General features: G+C 38.2%; 1 protein-coding gene across 1 annotated transcript; it reads right to left on the bottom strand.

Moving 5' to 3' along the window:
- Positions 1 to 4,863: 4,863 nt before the first annotated feature.
- LOC103258359 (zinc finger protein 615-like) lies at positions 4,864 to 18,002 on the bottom strand. The gene is made up of 5 exons (XM_008056029.2): positions 17,967 to 18,002; positions 14,082 to 14,286; positions 12,563 to 12,689; positions 12,183 to 12,278; positions 4,864 to 7,211 (listed from the first exon to the last, which is right to left on the bottom strand). The coding sequence occupies exons 2-5, from the start codon at positions 14,094 to 14,096 to the stop codon at positions 5,674 to 5,676; spliced, it is 1,776 nt and encodes a 591-aa protein (XP_008054220.1). The 5' UTR covers positions 14,097 to 14,286; positions 17,967 to 18,002; the 3' UTR covers positions 4,864 to 5,673.
- Between the last annotated feature and the right edge of the window lie 583 nt (positions 18,003 to 18,585).

Below are 18,585 nucleotides of genomic sequence, written 5' to 3'. Positions count from 1 at the left end.
TTTTTTTTTTTGAGTTGGAGTCTCACTCTGTCACCCAGACTGGAGTGCAGTGGCCGCTCCTGGCCACTGCAGCCTCGACCTGCTGGGCTCCGGTGATCCTTCCGCCTCAGCCTTCCAAGTAGCTGGAACTACAGGCTTGCGCTACTACGCCCGGCTAATGTTTTTTTTTGATTTATTGTAGAGATGAGGTCTCGCCACGTTGCCCAGGCGGGTCTCGAACCTGTGGACTCAGGCAATTCACTCACCTCAGCCTCCCAAAGGCATGGGATTACAGGCTGAGCCACCGAGCCTGGCTAGCTGTATTCTTATTAAACCTCAAAATATCATGTTTGATCATGCTTGAACTGACATAATTCACTGACATAGTGTAACCTATTCTACAATACTTTCTATGAATAAAATAAATTCAATTTCTATAATAAGTAGAAAAAACCCTATACTAACTGTAGCTAAAAACCAGTTTAAAAGAAAGCAGCCTAGTCCAAAGTACGTGCTGGGCCCTTAGGAATGTGGCCCAGCCCAAGGTTCATGCTGGCCTTTAGGAATGTGGCCCAGCACAAAGTTTGTGCTGGGCCATTTCTGGTAGCTCTAGATATTTATCTATGTTATTAAGATTGAAACAGTACTTTGTATATATATATACTAATTTCTGCAAATATACTATTAAATCTTAAAAGAAGTTTGTACCATATTAAAGGCTTCCAAATGTGACCTGAGTTTGAATTATGTTAAATTTAAAGGCGAAACCACAGTCTGTGAGAAACGGGAACAATGGACTCCTAAAGTAAGCCATGCCTGTCGAAATCTCAGAACTTCATGATTAGATCATCGAAGTCCCTGCTAGTGGAAGGTGCCAAAACAGCAAAGAAGGGAACAGGGAATGGGCCTTCAGCTCCTGAACTCGTCCTAGCGGTCTCAGGGTCCACAGCCTGCCTGGATCCTGAATGCTCAGGCAGGCCTCCACGGCTGGCTCCCAACAATTATCATTACTATCATTTGCTTCCATGCCAATGTTAATTTTTTCTAACTTATCCGTATAAAAGCCTACACCTAACTCATCTTCACTGCTGCTTATAACTCTCACTTTTGTCTTTTCATTTTGCCATTGTTCTGCAAACTAAATAAATGGATTAAAAATTTCTAATTGTAAGTTATAAAAATCACAAAATGAAATTTATCAAGATTATTACTTTTCCAATTTTACTTTTTTTTTTTTTACTTAGGGTAGATATATTCAGTCTGTGTTGCTCAATACTTCAATACAATCTGCCTGCAACTTCAAAAGTCTTTTTTATGGCTATAGTAACTTGCTTATCTTTTCAAGTTATGCCATATGATACAAAGTGTATACCCACAGCTTTCTTATAAAATGCTCTTTATTGCTTTCTGTTACAAAGAAGTGTTGGCACAACTGTGAAAGCACTTCATACATGTTTCTGTGTGACACCAGGTGATTTTTTGAATCTCAGTATATATTCCATCTCTTTGCTTTCTCATGCAATTTGAATGGAAAACATCAAGGAAACATACATTTTTGAAAAATTGTGCTGGCATATTTGTCCTGTATAATCACCAGCAACATTTGAGTGGTTTGATAGATTTACAATGTCCTTTCAGAGGGGACATTCAAGTGCAAACGGTTAAAAAAAAGGAAAGAGGTCAGGTGCAGTGGCTCATGCCTGTAATCTTAGCACTTTGGGAGATCAAAACAGGAGGATTTTGTGAGCCCAGAAGTTTGAGAACAGCCTGGACAACATTGTGAGAATATATATATATATATAAAATTTAACCAGGCATGGTGGTATGTGTGTATCTGTTGTTGCAGCTACACAGGAGGCTGAGATAAAAGATCGCCTGAGCCCAGCAGGTCAAGGCTGTGATGGCCGTGAGCATGCCACTGCACTCCAGCTAGGGTGACAGAGTGAGACTCCGACTCAAAAAAAAAAAAAGAAAGAAAAGAAAAAGCAAAGGAACTAGATTATTTTGAAAAAGAAAAATAAAGCTGGAAGAATCTGACTACTCAATTTTATGATTATAATCACTATATGACAATAATTCCTATAGTGAATCATTAGTGAAGTGATAAACACAACAGAGTAAAGAAATAGATATAAGAATAAACAACAAATTTTTACAAATATGCAAAATTCATTTAATGGAAATAGGACACCGCTTCCAATAGTTTTGAATCAACTGGACTATAAGCTAAGAAAATGAACTTTAACTCTCACCCCAAATATAAAGACTAATTCAAATGGAATATAGTTCTAAATATTAGAAACAAAACCATTATTTTGTAAAAAGGAGAAAAATAATCATGAACTAGACTAATCAAGGAATACTTAGATATAACACCCACGCTGCAATCCATAAGAGAAATTAAAATCTTTTTCTCTGACAAAAAAGATAAGCCACATCTAGGGAAAAATATTTGTAAATAACATGTCGAACAAAACTTTTATTCAGCATATATGAACAACTCTCTAAGCCAGGCACAGTGGCATGTGTAGTTCTAGCTACTCAGGAGGCTGAGAAAAAAGGATCACTTGAGGTCAGAAGTTCAAGCCTATGAATAGCCACTGCATTCCAGCCTGAGCAACATAGTGAGACTTTGTCTCTTAAAAAATAAATAAAAATAAACTGGGAGCCGTGACTCATGTCTGTAATCCCAGCACTTTGGGAGGCAGAAGTGAGAGTATTGCCTGAGCTCAGGGGTTCAAGACCAGCCTGAGCAACATGGTGAGGCCTCATCTTTACAATAAATTTTTAAAATTAGCTGGGTGTGGTGGTGTGTGCCTGTGGTTCCACCTACTTGGAAGGCCGAGGCAGATCACCTGAGCTTAGTAGATCAAAGCTGCGGTGGCCATGAGCATGCAACTGCACTCTAGCCTGGGCAACAGAGTGAGACTCCCACTAAAAAAAAAAAAAAAGACATCAGGGAAATTCAAATGAAGGTTATAATGACATACCAATACACACATAATAGAATGAATAGGATAAGATAAAATACACTGACAACAGCAAGAATGTGGAACTGAACCTGTCATATATTGCTGGTGGGCAGTGAAACAGCCACTCTGGAATATAGTTGGTTGGTTTCTTATAAAAGGTAAACATACATTAACCTTAGGAGCCATAAGTTGTTCTCTTCAGTAATTATCCTAGAGTGATGAAAAAAATCACACATAGCTGGGCTCTGTGGCTTATGCCTGTAATCCCAGCACTTTGGGAGGCAGAGGTGAGAAGATTGTGAGTCCATGGGTTCAAGATTAGCCCAGGCAACTTGGTGAGACCTCATCTCTACAATAAACCAAAACATTAGCTGAGTATGGTGGCATGTGCCAGTGGTCCCAGTTACTTGAAAGGCTGAGGTAGATCACCTGAGCCCAGTAGGTCGAGGCTGTGGTGGCTGTTGAGCATACCACTGCCCTCCAGCCTGAGCAACAGAGTGTGACTCCAACTCCAGGAAAAAAAAAAAAAAGGAAAAATTACACACAAAGTCACTGTACACAAAAGTTCACAGTATTTTATTTGTAGTGAGAAAAACAACAAAAACTAGAAACAATCCTGTCCTTCAGGGGATGAAGAGATGAACAAACTGTAGTATATCTAAGTCATAGATTACTAGTCACCAATAAAAATAAAACAACCATTGATATACAGACCATCTTGGCTGGATCTTAGGTTAAACTGCTTTAGTTCCAATAGCCAATAACAAAAGGGTACTGGTTATAGCATTTCATTTTTATAACATTCTATTAATGACAAAATTAAAGATGAACAAACCTCTGTTCCATGGAAGGAATGGGAAAAAAATTTTAAATGTTTTAAAACTATCTTGATCAAAAAGATAAAAAAATTAGCATGGAGTCTGTGTTGATGCAACATTCTGAATCTTGATTGTGGAGGTGGTTACATGAACCAATACATGTAATGGGAGGATTTTGGGGAAGGGTAAGAGTCTCATTCTGTCACCTAGGCTGGAGTGCAGTGGCACGCTCACAGCCACGGCAACCTGACCTGTTAGGCTCATGCAGTCCCTCTACCTCAGCCTTCCAAGAAGCTGGTACTATAGGTGCATAGCACCACACCCAGCAATTTTTTTTTTAATTGTAGAGATAAGGTCTCACCATGTTGCCCAGGCTGGTCTCGAGCTCCTGGACTCAATAAATCCTCTTGCCTTGACCTCCCAAAGTGTTGGTACTATAAGCATAAGCCAACCCACCACACCAGGATTTCTTAAAATCAAATAATAACCAAACAAAAATCTGTGCATATTAAAACAAGTGAACTTAAAATAAATTCTTTAGTTTTAACAGTATTGTCACAATTTTACTTTCCTTTATCTGATAATATATGGTTATTTATTAATTTATTTTTGAGTAGGAGTTTCACTCTGTTGCCCAGGCTGGAGTGCGTTGGCGTGCTCATGGCCACCAGTCTCACCTGTTAGGCCCAGGCGATCCTTCTGCCTCAGTCTTCCAAGTAGCTGAAACTATAGGCAGGCACCATCTTGCACAGCTAATTTTTTTATTTATTGTGGAGACAAGGTCTTACCAAGATGCCCAGGCTGATCTCGAACCCCTAGGCTCAGGCAATTCTCTCACTTCTGCCTCCCAAAGTGCTGGGATTACAAGCGTGAGCCACTGTGCTCAGCTTATGTATGGTTATTTATGTAAGGTGTTATCTTTGGAAGAAGCTGGGTTAAGGGCATTCAGGAACTATGGGATATTTCAGTAATATTTTGAAAATTTAAACTTATTTTAAAATAAAAACTTACAAGAATATTCATATTAATTTAATAACATCATGCTACTTATAAACACATCCAAATATGTTCAATTACACTTATGAATTTATGAGTTCAATATACTGTATTCAGTTTTATTTTGAAGTACTTCAAGTATTCTGAAATAACAAAATTTAGACCCAAAGAAATGCAAGGGTTAATCATATAATGAGGCACAGAATAATCCTGTATCGTATAGATTAAAATGTACTTATGATGAGAGGGAATCACAGTTAAAAATGTATAAAATCAGAGACAAGGCAACTAGAAATATGGCTCAAGATAACCTTTTCCCAAATGTACATGAAGTGTATTATCCACGAAGGTTACACTTGTGACAGAAAGCTTTCACCTGTCACTTTGTGAAGGCCTCTTTCCTTAAGTTCTCTGCTATTTTGCTAATGATCTTCTGCACTAAATGTGCCCATAACTTTTTTTCTGCATAACTTCCTGAAAAATGATAAGTCAAAACATTTTACTGTAAACCCTGCCATACTCGTTGCCATAGGAAAGTACGTCTCTAGTGTAAACTCTCTCAGTCTATTCAGGTCTTATTTCTGGACACAGGCTTTCTTGTAATTATTATATTTCTATCAATCAATAGTTCATTCATGATCTATAAATGATCACTTATGATAGGGTCTATTTTCCACCAAAGGCTTTTCTAGTCTGCCACATTAATAGATTTCTCAGTATACAATTTTTAGACATAATATCCTAAAATTTTTTCTCAAGACTATAAGAGAGGTTTTTTTGGTATATTTTCTTTCACATAAAGCATGAGATAATTGACCACTAAATACACAACCACATCTCTGCCTACATTAAGTTATTCTTCTTTCACATACTATAATATCCTGAGGCAAGAGGCTTTCTGAAAATGACTACCTATGAATTCGCTTGTGTTTAACAAGGATAGACAAGTGAGCAAAAGTTTTCCCACAATCACTACATCCATACGGCCTCTCTCCTGTATGTTTTCTTTGATGAACATTGAGCCCTGACTTCGTAGTGAAGGCTTTCCCACATTCACCACATTCAAAAGGTTTCTCTCCCGTGTGAATTCTCTGATGTGTAATGAGATCATTTTTGCGCAAAGAGAATTTTCCACACTCATTACATGCAAAGGACGTCTTTCCTGTGTGAAATCTCTGATGTTGTATGAGGCATGTCTTCTTCCTGAAGGTCTTATCACACTCATTGCATTTGTATGGTTTCTCTCCAGTATGAGTTTGCTGATGTACACCTAGACTACTCTTCATGCTGAAGCCCTTTCCACATTCATTGCATACATATGGCTTCTCCCCAGTATGAGTTCGCTGATGTGCAATGAGCATACTTTTCCCAGTTAAGCCTTTGCCACATTCACTGCATATATAGGGTTTCTCTCCTGTATGAGTGCGTCGATGTACATTAAGATGACTCTTCTCAGTGAAGCCTTTTCCACATTCACTGCATATGTAAGGTTTCTCTCCTGTGTGAGTTCGTTGATGTCTCATTAGCCGGATCTTTGCTGGAAAGCCTTTTCCACATTCACTGCATATGTAGGGTTTCTCTCCAGTGTGAGTTCGCTGATGTCTGATGAGAGGGCTTTTCAAGGTGAAACCTTTCCCACACTCATTGCATACATAGGGTTTCTCTCCAGTATGAGTTCGCTGATGTACAATGAGACAGTGCTTCATTGAAAAGCCTTTTCCACATTCACTGCAGATATACAGTTTCTCTTCTGTATGAGTTTGCTGATGTGTGATAAGACTGTGCTTCAAGGTGAAGCCTTTCCCACATGTATTGCATATAAAGGGTTTCTCACCAGTATGAGTTCGATGATGTGCAATAAGACGCCTCTTCTCGATGAAGCCTTTTCCACATTCAATACATATATAAGGTTTCTCTCCTGTATGAGTTTTCTGATGTGTAGTGAGACTAAACTTTGTAGAGAAGGCTTTCTTGCATACATCACATTCATGGGGTTTCTCTCCTGTATGAGTTCGCTGATGATAAATGAGCCGACACCTCTTGCTAAAGGCTTTCCCACATTCACTGCATACATGGGCTTTTTCTGTGTTGTGAGTTCTCTGTTGCTTAATGATCTGGGACTTGTTGATGGGTTCTACAATTACAGGGAATTTAATTTCGGCATAAAATTGTTCATGGTTAGCATGGACAAGGGATTTCTCAACTCCATTAAATTCAGCAGAGTTCTTTAGGCCACAGCTCTTGTCCTGGATTTTAAAACTTAAATTTGATTTCAAAGGTTTTTCATATAAGCCAAACAAATCACAAACTTGCTTTAGCTGGAAATGACTTTTGTTTTGGTTAAGAATATTTCCAAACACATTATGTTCATGGCATTGTCCAACACTCTTCTGAATACTTTGATTTTGCAAGTGATGCTGCAGAGGAGCATCAGTTTTCCCAACTTCTAGGGGAAAAAAAAGAACAGTGAATCATTTCATCATCTGGCCTTAGAGTAAAATTATTTTTAAAATCTGTTGGTGTAAGATGACTCTTAAGTGACAACAGTATTACAGCATAAAGAAAATTTCATGAATAAATATCCTTGTCTCTTGCACACTGGTAAAATATAATTATATAAACACACCAAGAAGTAAAAGCAGTGAAGGGTACAAACAAGGTTAGATAATGCACAATATAGATCTGGCTGCTTTTAAATTGGTCTTTAAAAAACATACGGTAGTCAAATATAAACAGGTAACTTTTTGCAGACAACTCCAGCATTTGGTGGGACACCAGACCATAGAAACTAGGGAACTATCAGACACACAAGTTGATCCCAAATCTGCACTTATTTATCTTACAAATATTTGTTAACTGATATCTATGTATAAGTCATTATACTCAAGTTTGGGATACACAATTATAGTCCTTATTTTCACAAAGATTTAATTCTAGTTATGAAAAAATACATTAACAAGAAGGCAAAGAAATGAACAAGGTATCTGCAGTTTGTGAAATGTAGTAGTTAATGGAGATATGAGTGATGTAAAAAATTAAAATGTAGTTGAAGATACGGTTCACTAATGAGGTCAATGGGAGGGGCAAAAAAGAGATAATCAAAATGAAGACTCAAAGATTATTCCAAAAATTAAATGGCTTTGGCCAACAGGTAGGGGGAAAAAACCTCAGGAGAAAATTAGGAATATTACTGATGTCGAGAATCAAGGGAGAATCTAGCATGCATTGTAAAACATATAAAGTTTAAGATGATTACTATATATCAAGTACAAATATAAAGAAATTGGTTAAATATATAAATACTGAAAACAGGTCTTATCTGGAAATAACAATGTGAATGTCATCAACATACACAAGTTATTCAAAGGAGGAAAACTAGATAACATTGTATCTGGAAACTTGTAGAAAAATAGAAGTAAAGGCATAGGGTCAAGGATCTAGTCATTCCAACCTGTAAAATTTTGGAATTTTTTAAAGCCCACCAAAATAAACCAAACACTGATTATTGTGACCAGGTGATCAAGTGGAGACTCAGATGTATAAAACAAATATGTCAGAATGATGAGTAACAATGTGACTTGAAAACTGCTAACAGAGACTTAAGTGTTCTCATCACACACACAAAAAAATCAATATATGAGGTAGGTACTTGTTAATTAGCTTAGTTTATTCCACAATGTACACATACTTTAAAACAATCTTGTACATGATAACTATATACAAATTTTATTTGTATAGATTTACCAACTAAAAAGAGGTCATAAAGTTAAAAAAATATGTGAGATCCTCGGCATTGATTGCAAGTGTAACAGACTACTAGTGATTATCTAAAAATTCACTTTTCTTCTTCATTCTATAGACCATAATTAAAATCATTATCCCAAAGCACCAAGCTCAAGTTTAGATGAAAGATTGTATAGTTAAGACACCAACTGATGACCTAACTGCATCATATTCTCCCATGTTCCTACAGAAAAAGGGAAAAACATGTGCAGTAAAATGTTAAATCAGCAGGGTTGGGTTATTCCATCTCACATATTCCAAAGAAAAAACTGGCCTCGACTGGTTCCTGGACCATAACCTCTGGGTCCCTGGAATATTTTGCCTGATAAGAGTATCTTTTTATGCTTGAAGCCTTGGGCCATACCAGACAGTTTATGCTAGCAATTAGATTTATAGTGGACATGTCATTTGGTATGCCTGAAGCTTTGGGCCATGTTGTATTATTTTGACTTTAGGGGACTAGACACACAGGGCTTAGGTGAGCTTCCCTGACTAACATATCAAACATCGTTGCTGAGAAAATTAAGCACTGTTTTTGCAACTCTTCAAGTACAGGAAAACTAGAAGCTTGTATCTAGTTTCCTCTGGATTCCTTCCTCTGCATTTTTTATCTTTGATAATTTAAATTTGTATGATTTCACTGTCACAAATGGTAACCATAAAAACAGTTCTCTCTCTTCCCCATTAATGTCTACCTTCTATGTAGAAGGCAAAGTAATCCATTTTGAACAATTAATTATAACATGCCACTCTTCAACTCAAATCTCTCTACTGTTTTCTCAACTCATTTGGAATAAAATCAAGGCCATTAATGCACTTGACAGGTAATATGTGACCTCTGTACCAAAACCTCTAATTCCTACTCCACTGTCCTTATCTCCAGGCACTTTCACTTTCAGTCACTCTACCCAATCAAGACTCCTATAAGTGTATCAAACACATTACAAACCTATAACTTTGAACTTCCCATTGACTCACATTTGGAACACTCCTCACCCAGGGAGCCTACTCACATCTGCCATCTAGCTGCTCTAAGGCACCAAAGAGTTGTTCCTACCCTCCAATCACAGTGCTAAGCCCCAACACCTCCTATCTACTAGCTGCTTTAATTTTCCTTATAGCAATTTTACTCCAAATGTTATTAATGTATTTGCTTATTATTGATTCTATGGGTACTTACACTGAGAATGAAAGCAATTTGAAGACTGAGGCCAAGATTTCCTTATTCTTTTTTGTACTGCTATTACCTTTGAATATACTGTTATCAAAACACAGATTTTTAAAGGAATAAATTAAGGAGGAAATGACATGTATGAAGCACACTGAAGAATGTTTAGGAAGAGAACAGAAACTCTTTATAATCAAGATAATATCATATCACAAAGATCACTAAAAGAGAAACAGCAATTTAGTAAGAGAGGAAACATGATTAACTGGGACCAGGCATCACCAGAATATGATAGAAAAATGATCAATTTTATTTCTATATTCTAGCAATGAATAATCTGAAAATATAATCAAGAAAACAACAGGCCAGGGTCAATAGCTCAGCCTATAATCCCAGCACTGTGGGAGGCTGAAGTGAGGGGATTGCCTGAGCCCATGGATTTGAGACCAGCCCGGGCAACTTGGTGAGACCTCGTCTCTACAATAAATCAAAAATTAGCTGGGCGTGGTAGCATACGCCTGTAGTTCCAGCTACTTAGAAGGCTGAGGCAGAAGGATTGCCAAAGCCCAGCAGGTTGATGATGGGGTGGCTGTGAGTGTACCACTGCACATTGGACAACAGAGACTCCAGCTCAAAAAAAAAAAAAAAAAGAAAGAAAGAAAGACTACATTAACTACAGACCCAAAAAGAAAGCTATACTTAGGAATAAATTTAACACAGAAAATCGGAAAAAACTTATATACTAGAAGCTACAAAGTATTGTTTTTGTTTTTGTTTTGTTTTGTTTTTTGAGTTGGAGTTTCACTCTGTCGCCCAGACTGGAGTGCAGTGGCCACTCCTGGCCACCGAAGCCTCGACCTGCTGGGCACCGGCGATCCTTCTGCCTCAACCTTCCAAGTAGCTGGAACTACAGGTGCGCACTACCATACCCGGCTAATTTTTTTTTTAATTTATTGTAGAGATGAGGTCTAACCAAGTTGCCCAGGCGGGTCTCGAAACCGCGGGCTCAGGCAATCCACTCACCTCAGCCTCTCAAAGGCGCAGGATTACAGGCTGAGCCACAGAGTCCGGCTACAAAGCATTGTTAAAAGACACTAAAAACCTAGTAAGATGTAAAAATGTCTGATGTCTGATGTTCATGGATCAGAACAAGTAATATGATTAAAATGGCAATACTCCCCTAATTTGTATACAGAATTGATGTAATTCCTAACAAAATTCTAGCCAGATTTTCTATAAAAAATCACAAGCTGATTCTAAAAATTTTTTTTTTTTTTTTTTTTTGAGTTGGAGTCTCACTCTGTCGCCCAGACTGGAGTGCAGTGGCTGCTCCCGGCCACCGCAGCCTCGACCTGCTGGGCTCTGGCGATCCTTCCGCCTCAGCCTTCCAAGTAGCTGAAACTACAGGTGTGCACTACCACGCCCGGCTAATTTTTTGATTTATTGTAGAGATGAGGTCTCGCCAAGTTGCCCAGGTGGGTCTCGAACCCGCAGGCTCAGGCAATCCACTCACCTCAGCCTCCCAAAGTGCTGGGATTATAGGCTGAGCCACTGAGCCTGGCTTGATTCTAAAATTTAAATAGAAAGTCAAAGGACTCAGAATAGTCAAAACAATCCTGAAAGAGAAGAACAATGTTAAAAGACTCACATTTCCCAATAACAAAACTTACTACAAAGTTACAGTAATCAACACTATTTGAGAATATGCATTTATATATAAAATTTTTTTTTTTTTTTTTTTTTTGAGCTGGAGTCTCACTCTATCACCCAGACTGGAGGGCAGTGGCACGCTCCCGGCCACTGCAGCCCCAACCTGCTGGGCTTCGGTGATCCTTTCGCCTCAGCCTTCCAAGTAGTTGGAACTACAGGCACGCGCTACCACGCCCAGCTAATTTTTTTATTTATTGTAGAGATGAGGTCTGGACAAGTTGCCCAGGCATGTCTCGAACCTGCAGGCTCAGGCAATCCACTCACCTCAGCCTCCCAAAGCACCAGGATTACAGGCTGAGCCACCGAGCCCGGCTTTATATATAAAGTCAATGTTCCAAAATTGATGTTGCGATGGTTACACAACTAGGTGAATGAACTAAAAACAATTTACTTGTACATTTAAAAAGGGAAAAATCCGCATTATCTGTGCATTATAGCTCAATAAAACTATTTAAAAATGTGTTGAGAAAACAAAAGCTATAGGAAAACAAATGCAGTGGAAACATCTAATATGAACAATAGAAAGAGAAAGTTCAGAAATAGTAAAACAAAGAAAGTAATTTTCAGGACACAAGTTCTGACCTGGTTTGGGTAAGAAATAATATAAGATACTAATTATTCACTCAAAATAGTAGAGAACTTTTACAAAGAGAGGCTGCTGCGGTGTCCTCAGACATCCTTACTGCTTCAGCATCTGCTCTAAGTGAGAAGAACATGACATCTGTGTCTGCCCACCTTGCTGGTTCTCTCACTAACCTGAACAGACTCGACTGCAGACTTCATCTTCTGTTGTCCATTGTTCTTCTCCTTGTTCCAACTTAGAGAGTATATTTGGTTTGCTGGCTTCATACCCTGTTCGTGGAAAATGATAAAAGACTTAGACATATGGAATTGGGTTGGGGTATGTCAAGAAGAAAAATGTTACATTTTAAGAACTAAACAAATTTGTTCACAGTGGGGAAAAAAAGAAGTAAACAGACTTCACATCTGTAATGACTCTTCTGTGAGTCAAGAAAAGAATCTGAGAATTCATCACTTCAGAGTATTGCAGGTTTTCTAAAGAGTTAAGCAGCAGAGAGAGAAAGGCCACTAACTGGGAAAGCCCCTAAGTGATACAGGGTTGCAGCTGTCCTTACCTAGTGACACAAGGTTGCTGTAGTTCTCCAACATCACATCCCGGTACAGGTCCTTCTGATCTGGGCCCAGAAGCTGCCATTCCTCCCAGGTGAAATCCAAAAGCACATCGTCAAATGTCAGGGATCCCTGTAATAACACAGTCATGTTTAATGAAGTGATACTCTTTTGGTGATATGGACAGAATGTAAAGGAAGTTATTGTTGCTGATTTTCACCATGTAGGAAACTGGCATTTTCTTTTCTTAATACACTCTGATAGAACAAGAATTCTAGTAATATATCAGTAATTTTTTTCATCCAGTTAACAAAGTTGAAAATTCAAAGAAGTTTCTATAATATGTAGTCATCAAATCCTCTTGATAATGCAAGAACATGTGCAATATACAGCATCTATTTGCCTATACCAAACTAGTTGTATGTACATGCTAGTTATAAGTGGATGGAGAATACAGATTGTTAAACTCATAATGAGCCTTGAGCCAATATAAAAATCAGTAATGAAGAGATCACAGACCACTCAATGAAATCCAAATCCAAGACAATACATACTAAATAACTATGTTTAATATTCTAAGCAGAATAAAAGAAACTATGAGACAAGATGTATGAGACAAGAGCTTATTAGATAATTAAGCAAATTTGGAAAAAAAATCCTTGAGAGAATATATATGCTGACACATATATTATACAGACAAATGCATATGTATATATGTATTATCAGACAAGATTAATAACATACTAAATGCAATAAAGAAGCAGGGTGCGGCGGCTCACACCTATAATCCCAGCACTTTGGGAGGCAGAGGCGAGAGGATTGCCTGATCCCAGCCTGGGCAACATGGAGAGACCTTGTCTCTATAATAAATAAATGAATAAATAGTCAGGTGAGGTGGTGAGTACCTGTAATTCCAGCTACTTGGAAGGCTGAGGTGGAAGGATAGCCTAAACCCAGCAGGTCAAGGCTGCAGTGACTGTGAGTGTACCACTGCACTCCAGCCTGGGCAACAGAGTGAGACTCCCACTCAAAAAAAAAAAAGAAAAGAAAAAGAAAACCATAAAAAAACAGCTGTAGGAAATCTCTTTCATTTATGAGAAGGCTATAGTTAAGATAACCACCTACCACACACATCACCTCTGTGAAGAACTATGTGAGACTCAGAATAGTGTGCCTTGAAACATTAATATCCTTCAAGGAGCCTACAGTTGTTAAAAAATTGTAGGAACTTGGTCTGATCTTTTGCAGTTGATGTGACTTAGCATGATTCTTTTATGTGGCTATCAGACAGATGCAAGTTGGCAGCAAATATAGCCTGCAGAGCCCTGCACAGTCATATATATTATGTTCTAGCATGAATAAAACAGTATGAGTTCAATGAACAATAATCCCTGATCCTACTTTACTCCAATATTTCTCCAGATACTGCTAATTTCTATTTATATTTATAATTGCACTGATTTTTACAAGTCTCTAAAAATCCACTAGAGAATAAAAGGAAGAATACAACAAACCAAAAGTCACCTGGGCCTGCATCATTTTCTCCGAAATTTGAGAAATGGTCACTAACTCAGATGTTCTGTCTTTGTCTCTTCTAGATCAGCTCTAAATTTCTGTTCAAAAAATCTCAATCTCCAATCATGGATGTCCCCAGAAATGATGATACCCAAGTCGTGGTATCTCTGCCTCCTTCTTTGACTTGACTTCTCTTGTTTTCAGCACCTGTGGGCTGAAGAGCAAATTACTCTGAGTGGTACATTCTCTTTAGGGCTGGATGTTATCACTGTTGTTGAACACTCACCTTATCGAGACCCCAAAATATCTATCTGTTCTTTTATCTAGTGCAGAAGATTTATACCTGGGCTAATGAAACATAACATTCTGGATGTCTGGAAGGTGCATTTTCTGTAAAGTTGAAGTCTTATGACTCCTGCAAGCATGTTGGAAAGGGAACCATCGCAACATGATGCCCAAGCACCAGGGAAATCACCAGGCAGATCAATTTTAGCAAAGAGGTCATTCAGACTGTTAGGATTGCATACATTTTTTCTTTCAAGTCACATGTGTCCATCTACCTTTACAAAAGTCTTTTTACATTCTCTACTTTGAGAACATCATTCTAAGCAAATAATAAGCACTACATTATTTATCATTACCATCCATGTTTTAATACCCTATATAGCATTATCAGTATAAACCTATAAAGAATACTCACCAGAAATATACTTGAGGAATAAAACTAAAATAAAGGCATCTTTAGGCCAACCAGAGAGCATTTTTCATCAGAAGACCTGTATTACAGCAAAGGCTAATGAGAATTCTTCAAGCCAAGGAAAAAAAGCCCCCAGTATAAGGAGAGGAGCAACAAGAAGTGAAAACGAACAAAACTGGTAAGATATGAAGTAAAGCCTGAAGTTTTGATACATAACATGTTAAACTATAACATAAAGAGCTATAAATTAGGATAGTGAATGAAGAAGCATTTTAAGATATCTGCATAGTAGTAAAAGCATACAAAGTACTACCACAACATGACAAATGAAGTCTGTATGTTATTCATAATCTATAGTGTCAGCTATAAAACGAATATTTTTTTAAAACATATATTTCTAGGTCAGATGTGGTGACTCACACCTATAATCCCAGCACTTTGGGAGGACAAGGTGGAAGGATCACTTAAGCCCAGGAGTTTGAGACCAACCTGGGCAACATAGTAAGACCCTCTCTACACACATACACACACACACACACACACACACACACACACACACACACACAATTATATATATATATCCAGGAGTGGTGGCATGAGCTGATAGTCCCAGCTACTCAGGAGGCTAAAGCCAAAGGATCGCCTGAGTCCAGGTGGTCAAGACTGCAGTGAGATAGGATTGTGCCACTGTACTCTAGCCTGGGCAACTGAGTGAGATTCGGACTCAAAATTTAATATATAATATAATATGATATAACATATAATATAACATAATATAATCAATACAATATAATCAATCAATATAATAGAAATTATTCTCATGTTAAAAGAGGTCTATGGTTTCTGTGACAACTACTTAACTCTACCACTGTAGCTCAAAAATGGCCATATCCAAAAAATTGACAAATGAGTGTGGCTGGGTCCCAATAAAACTTTATTAACAAAAACAGACATGGGAGCAGATTTAGTCCATGGGCTCCAATTATCCAACCTTGAGTTCATGCAGAAAAGTCGTACGATTATCTAAACAGAGGGACAGTAACAGAGTAACAGTGTCCAGGGTCTGGGCCACCTGTTTTGGAAATAGTCTCCTGAAAACACAGTTAATCTAATTCATGACATCGGATCTCTGGCTGTTTTGACATTACAATGGCAGATTTGAGAATTTCAGTTTAGACATATTACTCAATGCAGTACAGTTTAAAAAACTAATGAATAAAAGAAGGAGCAAATTATTGGTATTTGCCTAATATGTCTATATACGTCTTTAGTCAAGTGGTTGATTACAAAATTTAAATCAATTTCTCTAGTTTCAGTTCTGTGGGAATTTTGTTTTTGTTTGTTTGAGACAGGGTCACACTCTGTCAATCAGCCTGGAGTGCTGTGGCATGATTCTAGTTAACTGTAGCCTCGACCTCCTGGGCTCAAGTAATCCCCCTACCTCAGCCTCCCCAGTAGTTGAAACTACAGATGTGAGCCACTACAGCCAGCTAATTATTGTTATTTTTAAAAATAGAGATGAGATCTCATACTCCTGGGCACAAGTGATTCTCCTGTTTTGGACTGTCAAAGTGCTGGGATTAGAGGAGTGAACCACTGTGCCCAGAAAAAGTTTTTTAAATTTAAGAAATAATAATAAATTTTTTAAATGTACATAGAAAAATTCTATGCCAGTCTAAAGCATACACAAGTCAAGTGTCAATGTTCAAGAACAGAACATTTCTTGAGAATAACTTAACATTCTATATTGAAAACTGCCAATAAAGGTTTCCTTGGTAATCTAAAACTCCATTTCTATGAAAAAATTATACATGCGCGCACGCACACACACATACACACACACACATATGTAAAAGTTTGCTGGCAAGTCATTCTTACTTTTTTGGGGGGGGAGAGTTGGTTTGGTTTTTTTGAGTTGGAATCTCACTCTGTCACCCAGGCTGGAGGGCATTGGCATGCTCCCAGCCACTGCAGCCTTGACCTGCTGTGCTCAGGAGATCCTTCAGCCTCAGCCTTCCAAGTAGCTGGAACTACAGACACGCAACACTATGCCCAGCTAATTTTTTAATTTATTGTAGAGTTGAGGTCTCACCAAGTTGCCCAGGCTGGTCTTGAACCCGTGGGCTCAAGCAATCCTCTCACCTCTGCCTCCCAAAGTGCTGGGATTACAGGTGTGAGCCACCACCCCAAGCCAGCCTTCTAAATTCTTGCCCGGACCTAGTTTTACTTTATTCATTGGATTTTTCATAAGCATACCTATGAAATCAGAAAAAATATCAGTATTCCACATTTTAAATAGAATTTCTGGTAGGTCAGTGACAACTTCATGGCTTTAAAAGTTTTTAATTACTACAAAAATAAGAGAAACAAGGAAGTAGGAAGGGAGAGAAAAAAGAGTTATAAATCCACCCTTTACACAAGATAACTGTGAGGAAGGTATTTTACCATCTCTTTTTTATTAGAAAACAGGAGCAAGTCATGCAAATCACAATATGAGCAAGAAGCAGTATCAGGATTGAAAAACCAGGTTGGAAGTGGTGGGATTGGCAGTTGAGGAAACTGCCAGGAGAGGGAAGGGCACACCTCATTAACAAGGGTACCTGCATAATGAACATTTGTATACCTAACCGTGAATTGCACCCCACATCTTTAAAATAAAGAAGGACAAAAAAAGGGAAACCAGGTTTGTTCCATCCCAAAGTTCACTTTCATCCTACTATATACCTAGCCAAAATTATTTGTTAATAATATGTCTACTTATTAAGCAAAGAAAATAAGGCAACCAAATATAAATATCTAAAATTATCTTTTGTTATAGAAAAGTATGAAGAAAAGGGAATTAGAAAACAATAACACACTACAATAAAAGTCAATAGTCTAGACTGGAGACGAAAGGCAGGAAAACAAACCCACGGGTAAATTCATACACATAAAATGTTCCCATAAATAACACCTAAATATCTTTAAACGTTTCACCCCATTCAAATATAAGTCAAATTTAATGTGAATGCACTGATAATGCCACCAGTTCAAACATTAAAAACAACTTGTAAATGTTTGTTACACCTTGTAAAGTGAAAAAGAAAATAGTAGTACACAATTTATATACTTATGAATATTAAGCACATAACATGCAAGTCTATAATTGAAATATTTTAAAAATTTGAAAAGGGTTATCTTTGAGAAACAGAACTTACCATGACAGAGATGGTATCTTTCTTGGCTAGAAAGAATCTGAAAGGAAATATCCAAGAAGAATATGCTGGAAACTTGCAGGACCAAGGGTAAAAGCTGCATCTTAAATATAAAACATTCTACTTTTATTTTATTTTAGAGTTGGAGTCTCACTCTGTTGCCCAGGCTAGACTGCAGTGGCACGGTGGATCACAGCTCCATGCAGCCTCAAATTCCTGGACTCAGGCGATCCTCTCACCTCAGCCACTCGAGTAGCCGGGACTAAAGGCACACACCACCACACCCTGTTAATTTGTTGACTTTTGGTAGAGAATAAGTGTACCTATGTTACCAAGGCTGGTATCGAATTCCTGGCCGCAAGCAAACCTCCTGCCTCGGCCTCCCAAAATGCTGGCCTTACGGGCGAGAGCCACTGTACCAGGCCACAAACATACCACTTTTAGATATGCTAGGCCACTGACCTTGCAAAACACTTCAACCTCTGAGGGATCAAGAGTACGGGATGATGTGGGCTGGTAGAGAAGGTTATGGACAGAAAGGGAACGTTCACGTCCCCATCAAGCCTCTTCCAACAGCGAAGACTGGATGGAGTTCAGCATTCCCCCCCCCCCCCCCCCCCCC

Source organism: Carlito syrichta, unplaced genomic scaffold (assembly GCF_000164805.1).
Source record: "Carlito syrichta isolate Samal-C Ts95f unplaced genomic scaffold, Tarsius_syrichta-2.0.1 Scaffold302083, whole genome shotgun sequence".
Classification (NCBI taxonomy): Eukaryota; Metazoa; Chordata; class Mammalia; order Primates; family Tarsiidae; genus Carlito; species Carlito syrichta.
The sequence above is the reverse complement of the archived record's forward strand: the minus strand, read 5'-3'. Positions and strand labels throughout refer to the sequence as shown.